The sequence below is a fragment of the Staurois parvus genome, unplaced genomic scaffold (genome assembly GCF_062004578.1).
Source record: "Staurois parvus isolate SC_StPar_1 unplaced genomic scaffold, SC_StPar_1.0 ptg000249l, whole genome shotgun sequence".
Classification (NCBI taxonomy): domain Eukaryota; kingdom Metazoa; phylum Chordata; class Amphibia; order Anura; family Ranidae; genus Staurois; species Staurois parvus.
Genome location: NW_028318045.1, coordinates 11,187,801 through 11,207,259, shown reverse-complemented (window position 1 = coordinate 11,207,259; position 19,459 = coordinate 11,187,801). Strand labels below are relative to the sequence as shown.

Here is a 19,459-nt window from a genome sequence, read left to right as displayed (position 1 = left end):
TTAAGTAATTATGTACTACACCTGTCTACATAAGCCCATATTTACATATTCATAGCAATCAGTAAAAAAGCTTTAATGCAAATTATCACCGACTTTTGTAGCTGCAGGTTATGCAGGACAATTCATAACTAAGATTCATAAAAGAGACACTGAAGCAGAACTATTGCTTTGTCTGGAAGCAATGACTTGGCAGCCTGACAGCCTTCTAAATTAGACAAACAGCAGGTGCTGTAAGCTGTTCAGAAATGGCTACAGCAACTTCAGTCTCTTTTGTGACATTGGTGGAAGAATTACTCCACATTACTTGCAGCTACAGAGGTCAGTGAAGATTTGATATTAAGCAAATTTACTGCTGGTAAAAGTATCTAAATACTTTAATGTGCATGGTTTGGGCACTGTCCAGTTTAAAGTTTTTAAGTCAGCATGACAACTGGGGTACTAGCATTTTCAGAAAGAAAAGACAGCAATAGCAGCCTCCATGGCAGGCTTCCTTTCAAAACTGGAAGAGGAAGTCATGTAAGTCAGTCATGGTAGCTGGTTTCCTTGCCCTTACTTGTAGAATTAGTGGTATGCCTCATGCTAAATTAATTCGATTAATGTCTTATGTAACGTTTTCAACAGAAGATTTAACTATACAGGTATATCAGAAGCCTGTCATTCCATGCTGATCAAACCGGAAAAGTGCAATTTCATGGCAGATCGCCCAGCATCCTTTTAGAATTCAATATTTTGGTATATGTTTCATGCCAATAATGCACAACATGTAAAAACAGAACAAGTACACTTTTTGCTGTGTGAACAAAGTGCTGAACATTAATGGTTCAAAGGTATAACTCATCTTTTACATTCTTCTGTCACTTTCAGAGTCTTCATCATCTTCGTAGACAGAGAGATCCAGAGTCAGCACTTGGCTGCACATTTCATCATGCTAAGAGAAAAAATGAAAATGAAAAGTGGGCCTTTTAGCACCAGAATAATCTCTCTTTATCAGTGTTCATCAACGTAACTATGAAAGACGTAGTAAAGTCAGTTTTTTTTATTTGTACCTACAGGTAAGCCTATAATTATTATTATATACGATTTATATAGCGCCAACAGTTTGTACCGCGCTTTACAATATAAAGAGAGACAGTACAATTACAATACATTTCAGTACAGAAGGAATAGGTGGGCCCTGCTTGTGGAGCTTACAATCTAAAGCTTACCTGTAGGTAATGTAAATATCTCCTAAACGTGCACCGTTTAGGAGATATTTACCTGTGCAGCAACACCGTCACATGTGCGCCAAAGGAATGGCATGCCTGCGCCATTCCTTCAGAGCTGTGTGCTGTAAAAACTGACTCACACGTGCATGTGTGGGAGTGACGACATCATGGCTCGGCCAGTCAAGCCGCCGGAGTGATCAGGTCTACAACCACTTTATTTTTATTTTTTTAATTCTTTTAGTATTTTTTTTATTCTGAAAGATGTCCCTTTGAATAGTGCTGTTCTAAAACAGTATAATTACTTCAACTTCAATTTTTGGAGAAAATGAACAAAAACAGAAAAATGCTAAGCAAATACACCTGAAATGAACAAACCTGTTATTTAATCAATAATTTAGGCTGATTTCACATGGACTATTCTGCTGGCAATACATTGCAAGCAGCAGTTTCACTCGAGACACACTTATGGTCCAAATGACAAATTTTTGAATGATTTTTCATCTGGTGTACGTGGACCATATTGTTTTTCGGCCAGTTAATGGGCACAAATAGAAAATCATTTTTTACTTTTCAGAGCCAAAAAACACCCAAAAATCAAAGGAACAATTTGGAAAACTTCTGCTGACCAAACAATAAATTGAAAGGTAATGTGTTTCTCACCTGTTAAAAATAAAACAAATCTGTTCCTACTGTGCATATGTAACAAAACAAATGAAAAACTGATTCATTCATGTCCATTTAAGGATTTATTGTTCGAAATTCGGTCATTACATGATAGCACTATTGTTTGCTCTCACGATTGAGTGTTCGCTATTTAAAAACAAGTTTAAATGACTTTTTGGCAAGCGTATAGTTAGCATAACACTTACCTCTAAAGAATCTCTCCCTTGCTGGCCCAGAGCACTGACAAATCTGCCTCGCTAACAAGAAAAGTGACTTCTCACTGTATCGGCTAGCAAGAGAGTGATTCCATTTAAACAGGTATATTTTAAATATTAGATGCAGACAAAAAATGTATGCAATTTTATATCTTGCAGCATAATATTTAGGTGCTCAGCATACAGTAAATCACCTTCCTGAATGCAGAAGACTTAACTGACCAATGTATGTATTTAGGCTTTACCTCCGTGCACACTCCGATTAAAGCATCTGCCTTTGAAAAAAACTCTTCTTTTAAGGAAATGACCACCATTTGGAAGTACTGCCTTGTCTGTTCTTTGATGTAACTTGTCACCTTTATGCAGAATTAGCAGATTATTATCAAAATGTATAAACGTGTATGACACTGACACACACACACACACACACTTATCCATCCAATGATCCCCCCACCTGCATATGCTCAAACATTTATATCCCACAGCCGTCTGCTTAAAAAAAAAGTGTTCCTATTTTTCTTTTGGGATACAGTTAGGCTTCATTCACATGTGCAGCTGGGGGGCAGTAAAACCAGATGATTCAGCTGCGGCTTTACCGCCCGCCTGAACAGTGACATGCAGTCGCTTACGGTTGTGCACATGCTGTGGTAAAATTAAACAGCATGATGCTTTTGGTGGGTCTTGCTGCTGCCAAACAAGTCTAATGCAGGTCTAAGGAGTTCAACAAACTTCAAATGGAAAATTGAAGGAGCCTGGTGGAAAAATGTCAGCCAATTAGTGACTACAGCCAATCCGATGCAATCACCGCTCAAGTATTCTGGCAGTCTCGGGTGCTGGAGCTGTCTGAGTGCAATAGTTGGCAAGGGAGATTCCTCCATCCACGCTGTTTACTGGTAATGGAGGAATCCATTGATTCTCGTTCAGCTCAAGGGCTGAAGAAATAGTTCAAGAGGTGTATGGCTTGCTTTAGTCTTTGGTCAATACACTACTTTAAGGAATAGGGTAGAGGGATATGCTTAGAGTAGGGGGTTAGGCAAAGGGTTGTTGGAACCCAGATTTTCAATAGCTATCTGGCAATAAATGTACACATCTTTACAAATCCAACCAACTTATCCAGGGCACACACCAAAAGATCGGCTGTGAACTGCTTTTAAATAGTGACTTACTAGTAATAGTGACTTACTTTACCAATGTTACTGTTGTCCAAAGCTGCATCTACTTCGTCTAAAATGAAGAATGGTGCAGGACGAAAGCTGAAAAGACAAAGATGTTTTGCTGTTTACATGCCTTAACCACTTGCCCTTCAGAAGATTTACTCCCCTTCATGACCAGGCCATTTTTTGCTTTTTGGCACTGCGCTATTTCCACTGGTAATTGTGTGGTCATGCACTGCAGTACCCAAACTAAATTTATGTCCTTTTTTTTTTTTTTCAAACAAATGGAGCTTTTTTTTGGTGGTGTTCACCTCTGTGGTTTGTACTTTTTGTGCTATAAACAAAAAAAGACCGAAAATTAAAAAAACAAACAAAAAAACAATATTTTTCACTTTTGATTATAAAAAAAATCCAATAAACTCAAAGCTAGTTATAAATTTAGACCAAAATGTATTCTGCTACATGTCTTTAGTAAAAAAATCTCAATACATGTATATTAAATTGGTTTGTGTAAAAGTTACACAAACTATGGTATATATATTAGCATTTACATAGCTTTTACTTTCTGACTGCCCATCACATTTCTTGAGGTGCTAAAATGCCAGGGCAGTACAACCCCCCCCCCCTCCCAAATGACCCCTTTTTGGAAAGTAGATACCCTAAGGATTTTTCAGAGAGGCATGTTGAGTCCATGGAACATTTTATTTTCTTGGCACAAATTTTTTGAAAATGACAATTTTTATTTTTTTTACACAAAGTTGTCACTTTAATGATATATATTGCTCATGCATGCCATGGGTATATGCGGAATAACACCCCAAAACACATTCTTCTACATCTCCTGAGTATGGGGATACCACATGTGAGAGACTTTTTGGCAGCCTAGCTACATACAGGCCCCCAAAATCCAATGACCACCTCCAGGCTTTCAAAGGGCATATTTCCTTATATCACTTCCCCACTACCTATTACAGTTTCGGAGGCTCTAAAATGTCAGGATAGTACAAACATCCCCCCCCCCCCATGACCCCTTTTTGGAAAGTAGACACCCCAAGTTTTTTCTTCGTTTTTCAAAAACGTGGCAACAAATGAGATCTGCAAAATACTCATCATGCCTCTTAGCAAATACCTTGGAGTGTCTACTTTCCAAAAAGGGGTCATTTGGAGGGGTTTCTTCTGATATGCTGGCATTTCAGGGCCAACATTAGAAGCTTATGCCACACATCACCCACTCTTGAAAACCAAGCCTTTTCTGACACTTTTTGTTGCCATTAAAAACATTTTTTTTGCTAGAAAATTACTTTGAACCCCCAAACATTTTATATTTTTTTAAAGCAGAGGATCTAGAGAATAAAACGGTGGGTAATGAAATTTTTTATGTCACACATTATTAGCATAGCAATTTTTCAAACACAAAAAACACAATATATTGCCCAATTGTTTGATAAAGTATAAAAGATGATGTTACGCTGAGTAAATAGATACCAAACATGACATGCTTTAAAATTGCGCGTTCCGGTGCAATGGCAACAAAGTAAATACATTTTTATTATCAATAGGTGACCTTTTAAAAGCCTTTACAGGTCACCAGTTTATATTTACAGAGGAGGTCTAGTGCTAGAATTACTGCCCTCGATCCAATGTTCGCGGCGATACCTCAAATGCATGGTGCAACCGCTGTTTACATACTGTCACGGGGTTAACGCTTGAGCGCGCAGGAGTGCGCATGCAGGGGGGCAAGGGTACTTTTTTTGGGGGGGAATTTTGATTTTTAAAATTATTTTTACACTGTCTCTTTCTTTTTTTTTTTAAATCACTTTTATTGCTATCACAGGGAATTATTTTTTTCAGAAATCTGGGGTCTATTAGATTCTAGATATCTCATCTGCCCTTACATCATCTGATCTCACCAAGATCGGTGTGATCACATGCTTTTCCAATTTACAAACTGCGCTGTTTTTATCCTGCAAAGCTGAAGTGATGAAATGCTCATAGCTTCCGATTTCTTAGACTATAGAGATGATTGAAGTCATTCTGGTCTCTGATCAGCTCTATAGTCAGCCAGCGGAACTACATTCTCGGATTCCCCTGCGTGACAGAAGAGCCCAAGAAAACTGTGGAAGGCAGCAGGAAGGGGGGGGGGGGGGTGAATGTCCCTTCCCGCCGCTCATAAAAACAATTCAGCAGCTATTTGGCCACTAGGATTGCTGTTTAATGCGAGCTGAAGAAATGATACTAGGATGATACCTGTAGCTGTAACAGCAGAGAACATGGGCATATGATGAATTGGGTTTGTGGACCAATATGACCGCAATTCATTCTTTTCTGTAATGCCCATGTTGAATGTAAGTCCCAAAAAAGTTTTAAATTCAGAAACCGTAATAGGTTTCCATGCGAATTGTCTGGGCGGCCATGTGTTGTTGTGCGTATAAATTTCCCTGGCCCACAATCACTTGGAAATCTTCCGTGAAGAACAGCAGAGAGGCTAAACGCTAATGCTGGCAGCGAACGGGGCCGATCCTGCTAACACTGTAATTTTGGTAACACTATATAAAGGAGGCACTAGTATATTTCAGTTTGTGATCAATATATTGAACTGTACAAATACTTTACTAATATGGCGGTGATCAGCAACCTACAGTGTGAGTGCGATAGTGTGTGGGCAAACTAACGCTAGCTGACCCTGGCTTGTAGTGGCGCTTACTGATCCTGACATTATCTGATGCCGCTAGTGGCAGGAATCCAATGATCAGTGAAAAATTTTTATATACTGACGCTGTACTAATGGCACTGGCTGGGTGATGGGGCAATCAAGGGTTAATAGGGGCAATCAAAGGGTTAAATGTGCTAATCTAACGTGTGTGTGTGTAAAATGTAGTGCTTTTACTCGGTGCGGTGTTCTCTTCTCTCCCTGGACCGACCAGGGGGGGCAGCAGGGGGCACAGGTGTGCCCCCAAAATAGGAAGGAACACAAGATTACATCACTTTGCCAAGAGCTGCTGCTTGCCCAAAAAATGCGGGTAAGCGGTTGGCAAGTAGTTAAAAAAAAAACATTAAAAATGTTTTTAAAACAATTTCTGAATATGGCATTTTTTATTTTATTTTTCAAAATTTAAAAAAAAATGCTTTTAGCAGAATGTTACCATTGAAACGTTGTACTACTGTGGGGGGGGGGGGGGGTTTGATCAGGGATTTTTTTTTTTTCTTTACACTTTGTTTGCAGGAGAAATAAGGCTTGCTGTCATGAACCTAACTTATTCATTCATGAACTGTCATCAATGAGTTAAGTTTTTGACAGCTCAAGATGGTGATCTGTGATTGGCTGGAGCTGGTCACATGGTAAAGAGTGCTGTGATTGGCCCCATGTATCATGTGATAGCTGTGGGCCAATTACAGCTCACTAGAAAGAGAAGCAGAGCTGTTATGAATGAAATTGATTCATAACAGCTTTGCTTACATTGTGATCATATGATCGCTATGCGATCACATGATCACCAGGTCCCGTTCACTGGAATCTTCATTCCGCTGTGTCCGCCGGACACAGCAGTCGCAGTGGGGGAGAGCTGCACACCCAGAGCGATGTATGGGTACGTTGCTTTGCCTGTAGCTGCTGCCCGGCCGCAGTACATTGCGGTCAGGAAGCGGTTAATGTGGACCTACACTTAATTGTTAAAATACACTTAATTGTTAAAATAAAGATACACTAACAATCTTACTGTGAAAGACTGAAAAAGTGAAGGTCTGAAATATTTTTTTTAATGCTGCTCTTTGTTCTCTTCAGTTCTTGGCTCATGTCTGAAAGTCTAGGTGCTAAGTCATGTGATTTCTGAAGAAGGGGAGGATGGGAAATCGGATTGGCTGATTCCTCCCTTCAGCAAAGTGGGTGGGATTTCTGATTAAAACTATACTTGCCTTTGCAACATTGCTCCACCTCATCTTAGTGTCAGAAGACTCATGGGGGTTTATTTACTAAAGCTGGAGAGTCCAAAATCAGACTCCCTTCTGCATAGAAACCAATCAGCTTCTAACCTCAGCTTGTTCAATGAAGCTTTGGCAATGAAACCTGGAAGCTGATTGGTTTCTATGCAGAAGTGAGTCTGATTTTGCACTCTCCAGCTTTAGTAAATAAACCCCATGGAGTCTAATTTTAAGAAACTATAATGGGAGGAAATTCCTGAAGGCATGCTTCATTCAGTTTTGCTGTCCTCTGACTACAACAAAATAGACACTCTCTAGAATGAGTTTAAACAAACAAAAAATAAGCCTGAGATGATGTTCTGTTACGTGTGACCAATGGACAGGCACAAACAAATATAGTCTTTGTGGCAAGCTGCTGCTTAGGAGCTGGCATTCTAATCTCACCTGTGAATAGCAAACACGAGAGTCAGTGCAGCTACAGACTTCTCTCCTCCAGACAAGTTGTCCATAGGCATAAATCTTTTCCCCGGAGCTACACAGTTGTAGCCAATTCCATCAAGGTAAGGTTCCTCTGAATTTTCAATACTAAGAAAAGCCTAAGCAGATATGTGTTAAAAGGTTAAAGTGATTCTAAACATTTTAAAAATAATAAACATGTCATACTTACCTGCTCTGTGCCAAGTCTTAGTACAGAGCAGCACTGAACCTCCTGGTTCTGGGGTGGGGTCCCCCGCTGGCGCTAATGGCTACCCCTTTTTGACGAGTGCTCCCATAGGAAGTCTCCATCTATGAGGACACTAGTGTGGGCTCGATCTTGAGCCATGCTGCCTGTGTCCATAGCCCAGGACATAATTTGATTGACAGCAGCAGGAGCCAATGGCTCCTACTGCTGCCTCTCTGTCCTGTGAGGAGAGAGAGGGCAGAGAGACCCGCTGCTCTCGGGCACAGCGCTGAATTGAAATCAGGCTCCTGTATTTGGGGGGGGGGCTGGGGGAGATACTGTTTTTTTATTTTAATGCAGAGAATGTGTTAAAAACCCTAAGCCTTTAGAACTGCTTTAAGGCTAAACAGAACAAAACATTTGGTTTAAAAAAAAAAAAGTCCTAAACAACATATAAACAGACTTTTTTCTAATGTGTATTTTTGTATCAGTCTGAACTTACAGTATCTCACAGAAGTGAGTACACCCCTCACATTTTTGTAAATATTTTATTATATCTTTTCATGTGACAACACTGAAGAAATGACACTTTGCTACAATGTAAAGTAGTGAGTGTACAGCTTGTATAACAGTGTAAATTTGCTCTCCACTCAAAATAACTCAACACAGCCATTAATGTCTAAACCGCTGGCAACAAAAGTGAGTACACCCCTAAGTGAAAATGTCCAAATTGAGCTCAATTAGCCATTTTCCCTCCCCGATGTCATGTGACTCATTAGTGTTACAAGGTCTCAGGTGTGAATGGGGAGCAGGTGTGTTAAATTTGGTGTTATCGTTCTCACTCTTTCATATTGGTCACTGGAAGTTCAACATGGCACTTCATGGCAAAGAGCTCTCTGAGGATCTGAAAAAAAAGAATTGTTGCTCTACATAAAACTGGCCTAGGCTATAAGAATATTGCCAAGACCCTGAAACTGAGCTGCAGCACAGTGGCCAATACCATACAGCGGTGTAACAGGACAGGTTCCAATCAGAACAGGCCTCGTCATGGTCGACCAGAGGAGTTGAGTGCACGTGCTCAGCATTAAATCCAGAGGTTGTCTTTGGGAAATAGGTGTATGAGTGTTGCCAGCAATTCTGCAGAGGTTGAAGGGGTGGGGGGTCAGCCTGTCAGTGCTCAGGCCATACGCCGCACACTGCATCAAATTGGTCTGCATGGCTGAAGGAAGCCTCGTCTAAAGATGATGCAAAAGAAAGTCCGCAAACAGTTTGCTGAAGACAAGCACACTAAGGACATGGATTACTGGAACCATGTCTCGTGGTCTGATGAGACCAATATAAATTGGTTATTTGGTTCAGGTGGTGTCAAGCGTGTGTGACTGCAACCAGGTGAAGAGCACAAAGACACATGTGTCTTTCCTACAGTCAAGCATGGTGGTGGGAGTGTCATGGTCTGGGGCTGCATGAGTTCTGCCGGCACTGGGGAACTACAGTTCATTGAGGGAACCATGAACGCCAACATGTACTGTGACATACTGAAGCAGAGCAGGATCCCCTCCCTTCGGAGACTGGGACGCAGGGCAGTATTCCAACATGATAACGACCCCAAACACACCTCCAAGACGACCACTGCCTTGCTAAAGAAGCTGAGGGTAAAGGGGATGGACTGGGCAAGCATGTCTCCAGACCTAAACCCTATTGAGCATCTGTGTGGCATCCTCAAACGGGAGGTGAAGGAGTGTAAGGTCTCTAACATCAACCAGCTCCGTGATGTCGTCATGGAGGAGGACTCCAGTGGCAACCTGTGAAGCTCTGGTAAACTCCATGTCCAAGAGGGTTAACGCAGTGGTGGCCACACAAAATATTGACACTTTGGGCCCAATTTGGACATTTTCACTTGGGGTGTACTCACTTTTGTTGCCAGCGGTTTAGACATTAATGGCTGTGTGTTGAGTTATTTTGAGGGGACAGTAAATTTACACTGTTATACAACAAGCTGTACACTCACTACTTTACATTGTAGCAAAGTGTCATTTCTTCAGTGTTGTCACATGAAAAGATATAATAAAATATTTACAAAAATGTGAGGGGTGTACTCACTTCTGTGAGATACTGTAGCTATGGGAAAAAGGTAGAATTTAATGAAAAGTGGTTGGAGCTCAATATCAGCACAACTCTGAAACATTAATGAAATCTGACAATTAATTTGTATTCTGAAATCCAGTGCAGTGCAACAGACAAGATATATCTTTTTTTAAGACACTTTATTCAAGTGTCTGTTCAACTGAAATTCCAGGCTAGAGGGTCCAGCACTTTCATACCTAAAGGTGTTCTTTTCTGAGGTGCAGAATTGCCTTTTTATAACAGAATGTATTTACACTACCTCAGTTCTAGCAAAAAACAAAAACAACCAAAAACAAAACAAGGCTTTCTGTCTGTTTGTGGGTAGGTGGACAGAGTCACTTGAATCATTCCTTTTTGCCCCTTTTAGTTATCTGTGTTCATCCAGAGTCGGTGGTGTACAGCACAGATAGAATCATAAGGCTTGTTTTGGGGTTTGTGCTCTAGGTGATGATGTGTAAACAGAGATGGACTTTTTCAGTCCCTTTGTACTACTTCACAGTGACTTTAATGGTTGTACTGTTCCCTTGGACTCACAAGCCCTACACTATAAGTCCAGCAAAGCTAAATATTACACTGATGAGGACAAAGAAGCATGAAACAGCTCAATGGAAGGTTGGTAACACTTGCTGTGTAAAGTTATTGCTATGTATGTGTTATACACCAGCAGGTCTGGATGACCAGATGGCTAAAAGGGGCAAAAGGTAATGATTTTTTTTTACACCACACACTTACCCATAAGCAGAAACTTGGTTTCTGTTCTGGGATTTAGTGCTGGAAGTGAGGACATGTAAATGCTTTTTATTATTAGAAGGTAATGGACTGGTGTGGAGTTTTTGGTTCCTTTTGTACTGCTTCACTGCACCCTGAATGGTGGTACTCCCCCCCCCCCCCCCCCCCAAAAAAAAAAAGCTTATAGTTTTTATAAACTGCACTGTGTGGGTAGAGGATTGTGGATTAATTCCTAGATAGCACCGTGCAGTGGTATGCAGCACAGCTAAAGCAGGTCTGCAGCAGTGTTTGTAGGTTGGAAGTAGTGTATAAAAAAGGCTGGCAGAGGGCAAAGAATCAGTCACCAGTATTGTCTCTGGTCTTTCTGTAGCTAATCTTTTCCCTATTACTGACTTACAATACCTTGTTCTGCACTGTGCCATCTTGGTAAAGGCAGGTTATTGCTTCCTGATGTCCAAGTCTCCAGCAAGGAGAACAGTGGGCAGTACAGCAGTGACATCACCATATTTTCTAAAATTAACAGTCAGTGGCAGCAGTAATTGAGGCAGTCCATACATTTTTTTTTTTTCCTTCAACCGGCAGGTTGAAGGGGAAAAAAAAAAAAAAGACCAAGTTTCCCCATCCACACAGCTTTTGTATTCTGACAGCAGGGAATACAAAGATTGGTGTTGCCGGCCATAGCTAGCGTCACTGATCGTTTGGAAAAAAAAACTGACAGGCTGGATGTACACAAGTCGATCGGTAAATCAACTTGTGTAAAAACAGCCTGCCCATACATGGATCGAATCCAAACCACAGGCAATGCTTTTAAGCTGGCCATACATTATACAACATTATTACAGTTTTCTGTATAATTTCTGTATGATTACCATTAGATTTACCTAAAACTATGTAGTGCAAGGGCCTGTCTGCATAGATACAAATTGAAAGTGTTTAGGTTTGACCTCATATTATGTGGTTTTAGGTAAATCTAAAGGAACATTGTACAATAAATTTGTATAATGTACAGCCAGCATTACACTAAATGCCATCATGAAGCTGAGTGGGCAATGTACTGTATGTAAGGGCCAGTGACTACAGGCTTATGTTGGTTTCGGAACTGCTTTTCTATCCATACAAGTCTTTGGGAATGCAAAAGCAGCTGAAGCAGGTCAAATGCACATGTAATGAACTTACTTTACTGCAAGGTTCAATTTAATAGTGCAAATCCTGGACAATACAAAGGCTGTGATAATGTTATAAAAGTAACCAAAGTCCACAGAACACTGACTTAATATCAACAGAAGAGGTAAACTTAAATAGGCAAACCTGAGCGCTGGCATTTCTGCAGAGCTTCTTGTAGATCTGATCGATAGCTACAGAAACATGCTCAAAACACTGGCTAAAAAGCTCATATCTCTTCTGCTTCACCTGCTCAAATTCTGTCCTACACAGACTGGCTTTCCTTCTGCTGGTCTCAAAAGCTATGAGAAAAATAAACAGGCTCACTGTTACACTATCCCAAGGGTGGATTGTACATAGCCACCAATACTATAGCATGACAACAACTTGCACAGTTTTGCTGAGGGAGACAGGACACAGAGGTTGCAGAGATTAAAAATGCTTTCCAAAATCCTGCAGACAAGACTGAAGATGATATAATCAACCATGGTCGGGTCTACAGCTGAATGGGAAGTTTTGGGTGAATTTTCTCATTCCATATCCAGATAATCCTGAAGTACCAATACATATTTATTAAAATTACTTTTAAAAGGACAACTCCCATAATCACAAGATCTCTGATCCGGGAGACAACGGAGTATAATGATGTACTTTGCAGTTATTTTTATGGGCCGATTCAAAAATCTTCAGATGCAAAATTCAGCCTCTGAACTTTGTGCCATCTGCAGAATAAAGAAAATCAATACAAGACCACAATCCAATCCAGAGATCTTTTGTTCAGGTGTTTGCCTCTAAAGCACAGCATCCATTATCAAAATTAGTTTTTGTTATATATCTTTCCTTTCTCTACCAGTAAGAAGTAGATGATGGAATTAACTATGGTGAGCAAGCAGTACAGCGCCTGCAGGTCCAAGGATCTCATCCAGAGACTCTTCCAGTAATTTTTCCATTTATTGCAAGCTTCAAAAAACTGTAACTTGGCAGTTCTAGTATTTCTAAGGTCTAGTGTGGTGCGTTACCATGCTTTGTGTAAAGGCAGCCCATTCAATAAAAAAAAAAAAGAACACAATTTTTGGCAACACAACGCATCACAGTGCAATATAATACATTACTGTACATTGTTGTGCAAAGCAACACATTGAGCACATTAAGATCAAATGACACTGCAGTACATTATTGCATTTTGCAAGTGAGGCAGTAATGCACACATTACACAATGCACTGCAGCTGAAAGTGTGAACCCAGTCCAATGGCAAATAATATCTCTCCTACAGCCTGAGCAGTGAGTCTGACCTGTGAACTGTTTTATTGATGTTCAGATGTATTGATTATTTCTGACTTAAACTGTAAGGAGAGGAAACATCCAGAAGCACACAGTTTACAAATATAGAGGAACACTGTATGGGCAAAAGTTTGTGGACGTGTGACCATCACACCTAAACAAGCTTGTTGGATCCAATTCCAAAACTGATATTAGTTAAGCTAAAAAGCATTCACTCTTCTGGAATAGCTTTTCACAAGATCTTGGAGTGCGCCTGAGTTTGTGCCTATTTAGCCAAAAGAGCATTTGTTAGGTCAGTTATTGATGTGGCTAGAAATCAGCATTCCAATTCATCCCAAGGATTTTCAATAAGGCTAAGGTTAGGGCTCTGTGCAGGAACTGGCTTTGTGCACAGGGGCACGGTCATCCAGGAACAGAAAAGGTTCCTTCCCTTAACCCAGGGGTTGTCAACCTTTGAGAGATGGAGATGTACTACTTGGATAACATTGAGAAGATCAAAGATCACCAGAGTGCTGTGCCCCCCCTTTTTTTTTTAAAGCGGAGCTCCACCCAAAAGGGGAAGTTCTGCTTTAAGGACTGCTCCCCCCGCTCCCCATTAAAGATTGTCACCTTTGGGGAGCGGGTACCCGAATTTGACAGGTACCCGCTCCCACTTCTGGTCTGATCGCCTAGGCGATCGGAAACGGAAGGTGTCCTCCCTTGGGACACGTGACAGATCCTAGAAGACTACAGGACCATACACTAACCGCAGCGCTACTCGCGCATGAGCAGTGGGTACCCGGCTGTGAAGCCACAAGCTATCACAGTCGGGTGCCCACACTAAAGATGCCGGCCTTCTGGCTGTGGGGGGACACACCACGGAACCAAGGGACAGGTAAGTGGCTGTTTTTTAAAAGTCAGCAGCTACAGTTTTTGTAGCTGCTGACTTTTATTTTTTGATAGGTCGAGTGGAACTCCGCTTTAAAGAAAGTAACTAGCAAACCCCCAATAAAAAGTAAAGAAGGCATGAAGAGAACCTAGACAAAATCTACTAAAACTAATGTCACTGTAAAAATGTAAACTTAGCCTGCCTTAAAAGTTAGCTTCAGCAAAACACTCAGCATTCACTTTCATTCACTATTTTTTTCATGACTGGAGAGTAATTGATAATCCACACAAGTCAGATGCTGGAGTTGATCATGAAAGCAGAACATGTGGTACTGCAGGCTGACTTTCTTGAAAAGATTGAGGCCTATCTGCTCTGATTTCTGGCCAGTGTTAGTAGTATGTAAGGCAGCATCCAGGTCTCACTAGTAAGTAGGGCAGAGTACAGAGGGCAGCAGTATGCAGGGCAGTGTCCAGGGCTCAGTAGTAGGTAGGGAAGTGTACAGAGGTGAGTAGTAAGTAGGGCAGTGTACAGCAGGGTTGACAACCATCCGTACATTTACAGACAGTCCATAAATTTTAACCATTTACGGCCTGTCCAAAAATGTCCAATTATGGACGGTGGCTGTCTGAAAAAAAAAAAAAAGCCGGATCAGGCAAGCTTGGCTAGGCACAGTTTGGAGCCTTTTTATGAACAGCAACAGTCCTAAGCCAGGAGCTGGAGCGTAGCACTGGATGGGGAGGCAAGAGAGCTGCCCGTTGGCCCTTGCACTGGGAGTCTGTCAGTGATAGTGTCACTCAGCCAGGAGATGGAGAGGAGGACTAGACGGGGAAGCAGGACAGCCGCCCGCCAGGCATCTGTCAGTGCCACACTGCCATTTAGGTGACTGGTGTTGAGATTTTACCCATATCATGTTTGTAGCCCCCAACCATCATCTCTCTATAGCCTGTAACCATCTCCTGTTGTATGTCCACAGCCTCTAACCATCTCCTAAAGTATGTCCACAGCCTTTACCCATCTCCTGTATTATGTCTACAGCCTCTAACCATCTCCTTTAGTATGTCTGCAACCTCTAACCATCTCCTGTATCATGTCCACAATCTCTGACCATCTCCTGTATCATATCCACAATCTCTGACCATCTCTTCTATCATGTCCACAGTCTCTAACCATCTCCTGTATCATTGTCCACAATCTCTGACCATCTCTTGTATCATGTCTGCAGTCTCTGAGGGGTAGCCTGGAAAGAGCAGGGGCCAAGAGCAGGGGTCACAGGAGGAGTCAGTCAGAGTCAGACGTATGACTGTGGAGAGGAGAATATACTGTAGGATGAAACCAGAGCTGCCAAGCTGGAGTCTGGAGAGGACTTGCTGACTGAGCCCTGGATGGTGCACCTGAGAGGAGTTCAGTGACAGAACCGCCAGGTCAGTCTGAGAGGGGGAGGCTCACTGATGTAGGGGAGAATGAATACAGTAAGGTAGGGAGCACTGATATAAAACGTTCCCCCTTATATCAGTAACATCCTCCTTACCTTAGTGTATTCACTCTGTGGAAGGTGGCCTGTTGCAGCAGTGTTCACTGGAACAGGTGGTGAGCGGAACCCCTCACATGGGGAAACCTGTCCGACTAAAATATGCTGTAAGCTCCTTTAACAAATTGTTATTTTAATACTGCATTATGATTACTGCCTCTTTGGTGCGGTTTGTAAATTCTGGGTGTCCTGCCAGTAAATTCCACTTGGGGGGTTGGCAGCACTGGTGTACAGAGGTCAGTAGCATATAGGGCAACGTACAGAGGTCAGTAGCATATAGGGCAGTGTACAGAGGTCATTAGTATGTAGGGCAGGGGTCAGGAGGGCAAAATCAGGGGGTCAAGGGGGCATAGTGCAGGGGGGTCAGGAGAGTATGGTACTGGGAAAATAGCAGGGCACAGTACAGGGGTATTAGGAGGGCTGGGGTGTCAAGAGGGCATAGTGCTGAGGCATCAGGAGGGCATGGTGCTGGGGCATCAGGAAGGATGTGGTGTTAAGACGGCACAGAGGTTGTTTTTTAATGCAGAGAGGCACAGGGAAGGTAGAGTGGAAAACCATGCCCTGGTGCTGATCCCTGCCAGCAATCCTCTCTTACCTTCCCACATGGTATCACCCCCCAGCTACTTGGATTGGGGAGGAGGACCTGTGGGGAGGAGCGCGCAGTACTCTGAGGAGAAGCTCGGGCGTGTTCAGAGAAGAGCACAAACCCGCCCGAGCTATTCCAGAGGCTTTCCCCACCCCGCAGCCGCACGTATGCAAGGGACAGGGACTGCTGCTGCAGCCTAGGATTGGGCGAGCGTGCGCCGCTCTGGAGCACTGGAGAACAGACTGGTTCGGCAACACTGGGACTCATTTGCAATCTACCCATCACCTGATGGCAGTCGACGCGTAGCTCGCAATTGATGGGTTGCCAACCCATTGCTATTTCCACGAGGTTGGAAATACATTATTTTCTAAAATGTCTTTGTATCATTAACAGTACCCTTCACTGGAAACATCTGAACATAGTAGGTGTGATGATCAAGTGTCCACAAATTTTCTTTCAATAGGATAAGCTGTCCACTAGACTGTTAAGCTGGCATGTTGTAAGCTCTAACAAGCATGGCCCTTTTGATTCCTCTTGTACCAAATTGTATTGCAATTGTAATGTCTCCCTTCATTTTTTTAAAGAGCTGCGCAAACTGTTGGAGCTATATAAATGCTGTATAATAATAATAATGTCCAGACATGAACACATATACAGTTTATTTCCAGAGCATTGTTAAACACCCCAAAATCTTGGAAACTGTCGTATGTAGAAGACAACCAGAGTTCGAATTATCATGCTTTGGTTTGCCCCCTTAAGAGCCTGCTTATTGGTCACTAGAAGTAATGAATGACCATCATGGCCACTAGGGAAGCAGGCCAAAACACAACCTATTGATTACTCTGCCTGGGATTTAACAATAACTACTTTTTGCAGCTTGTTCTTGACAACTGCCTTTTTTCTTCAAAACACAACCTTCCAAGTTCTAGCTGTAATCCGAAGGAAAGCGTCCTAGCTAAAAACAAACCTGTGCAGACAAATGGAGGTGCCTATTTTACAGTCCAAGGCAACTTTATTATAGCGGAAGTGGCCACAGTTTAAAATTTTTGTTTGCACTAGATGGTACAGTACACCCAGAAAGGTCTTTTTGTTAGCTATTTATATTTTTGTTGAGGATACACAACCTGAACTCACATAGTCCTGATGTCAACATGTTCAAAAGCAAAAGGTTTCAACCAGCTTGAATTTATTTTTCAGTGCTGGAACCCATAGGCAGCATTCACTTGCTGTTCACTGACCTACTGCACACTGAAGAGCAAGAGAAGGCAAGTAATACAACCTCAAAACAGAAATGGATATTACAGATGTTAAATAGGATCTTATTGTTGTATACATATCATTTTTACCATCTGTGGTTTCTTGAAACTTGTCACTAATATTCTGGAGTTTCTCAAGAGCTCTCAGGTTTGGAGCACATGTCTTTAGCAGGATGTTTTCATGAGCAATGCATTGTTGACGCATTCGCATAAGTTCAGCTGAGATTTCATTGTCTGTCATCAACACCTGTACAATTGATAAATGCATATCAGGAAACAGTCAAAATTAGATTCTGGATGCACGGTAAAATAATACTTAGGGCTTGTGCTCTCCAGCAAGCTGCACTAAACATATGACTGCTGGTTTGAATGGAGATACACCATGCAGTGTGCAGAGACTGGAGCATCTGCACTGTTTCCTTTTTTCACAGAACTTTACTGAAATGTCATGAGTGTGATTTCAATACAGTCCCACTCACAGCTGCAGAATTGCAAGCCCACAGTTTGTACTGAAACCCAATGTGCTGAAAAACATAAGTACTTTTTTCAGCGTACAACACGGTAATGCTGTGGTGTGAACTGACACCATACAAGACAAGGCACCTTGTGTTGTCTATAAACTGGGGCTGCCTTGGAAATAGCTGCTAGCGTAGCCCCAATGCATCTAGTATGGACAACTCCCTAAAGGCACAAAAACACACTGAAATGTTGGACAAGACTCTGCACTACTAGGATCTGTTTCAAACTTTTTACCCACTCTGATCATTCTATACATGAGGCACTAGGCAGGTATTGTCACAATCGCACAGTCACCGCCACCAACATGCGACAATCGCACGACCGCGACTAACAGTAATACGTCACGCCCGCGGCGTCAGACCCCAGACCTTCTCACCAAAGTCGTGACCGAAGGACCGGCCGATCTAAAACCGTGGTGTGACGCGCGTAACAAGGCCCCACCCAGCTGCACCCTGCACAGCGATTGTCCAGCTAATGGGCTACAATTCGGTGCCTGCAGCCTGAATGCGCTTGTTACTGGGTCGGGTTAATTACGCAACTAACCCTTCTATTGCCACCACCGTCTTGAAATGTACAGAGAAGACGGACTCTGTCAGAAATACACTATAATGATTGAAAAGTCACCTGTCCAATATGGTCAATTGGGCAGGGAGTAAACAAACACAGTAGCGTCTCTTCAAAAGGCAGGAATTCGTGAATTGCAGGTAAGTGCTTAAAAACAGTTTAACACTTTCAGAAAGAAAGATTTATTACTGAAAGTGTCAAACAGGTGCAATAAAATATTTACAGAGATGTCACAAAAATATATATATACAGTCATGGCCGAAATTGTTGGCACCCTTGATATTTTTCCTGAAAATCAAGTATTTCACACAAAAAAGGTATTGCATTAACACATGTTTTGCTATACACATGTTTATTCCCTTTGTATGTATTGGAACAAATATAAAACAGAGGCAGAAAAGCAAATATGACATAATGTCACACAAAACCCCAAAAATGGGCTGGACAAAAGTATTGGCACCCTTAACTTAATATTTGGTTGCACACCCTTTGGAAAACATAACTGAAATCAGTCGCTTCCTATAACCATCAATAAGCTTCTGACACCTCTCACCCGGAATTTTGGACCACTCTTCCTTTGCAAACAGCTCCAGGTCTCTCTTATTGGAAGGACACCTTTTCCCAACAGCAATTTTAAGATCTCTCCACAGGTGTTCAATGGGATTTAGATCTGGGCTCATTGCTGGCCACTTCAGAACTCTCCAGCGCTTCTTTGCCATCCATTTCTGAGTGCTTTTTGACGTATGTTTGGGGTCATTGTCCTGCTGGAAGACCCAGGATCTTGGACGCAAACCCAGCTTTCTGACACTGGGCCCTACAGTGCGACCCAAAATCCTTTGGTAATCCTCAGATTTCATGATGCCTTGCACACAGTCAAGGCACCCAGTGCCAGAGGCAGCAAAACAACCCCAAAACATCATTGAACCTCCACCATATTTTACCGTAGGTACTGTGTTTTGTTCTTTGTAGGCCTCATTCCGTTTTCGGTAAACAGTAGAATGATGTGCTTTACCGAAAAGCTCTATC

General features: G+C 42.0%; 1 protein-coding gene across 1 annotated transcript in view; it reads right to left on the bottom strand.

Moving 5' to 3' along the window:
- Positions 1-254: 254 nt before the first annotated feature.
- SMC1B (structural maintenance of chromosomes 1B) overlaps positions 255-19,459 on the bottom strand; it is a 191,437-nt gene continuing 172,232 nt past the window's right edge. Inside the window, exons 20-25 of the mRNA XM_089680767.1 lie at positions 17,441-17,597; positions 11,978-12,132; positions 7,600-7,751; positions 3,267-3,336; positions 2,329-2,439; positions 255-928 (exon numbers count right to left, since the gene is read on the bottom strand). Coding sequence (XP_089536893.1) covers positions 842-928; positions 2,329-2,439; positions 3,267-3,336; positions 7,600-7,751; positions 11,978-12,132; positions 17,441-17,597 — 732 coding nt within the window. The 3' untranslated portion in view covers positions 255-841. The remainder of the gene's footprint in view (positions 929-2,328; positions 2,440-3,266; positions 3,337-7,599; positions 7,752-11,977; positions 12,133-17,440; positions 17,598-19,459) is intronic.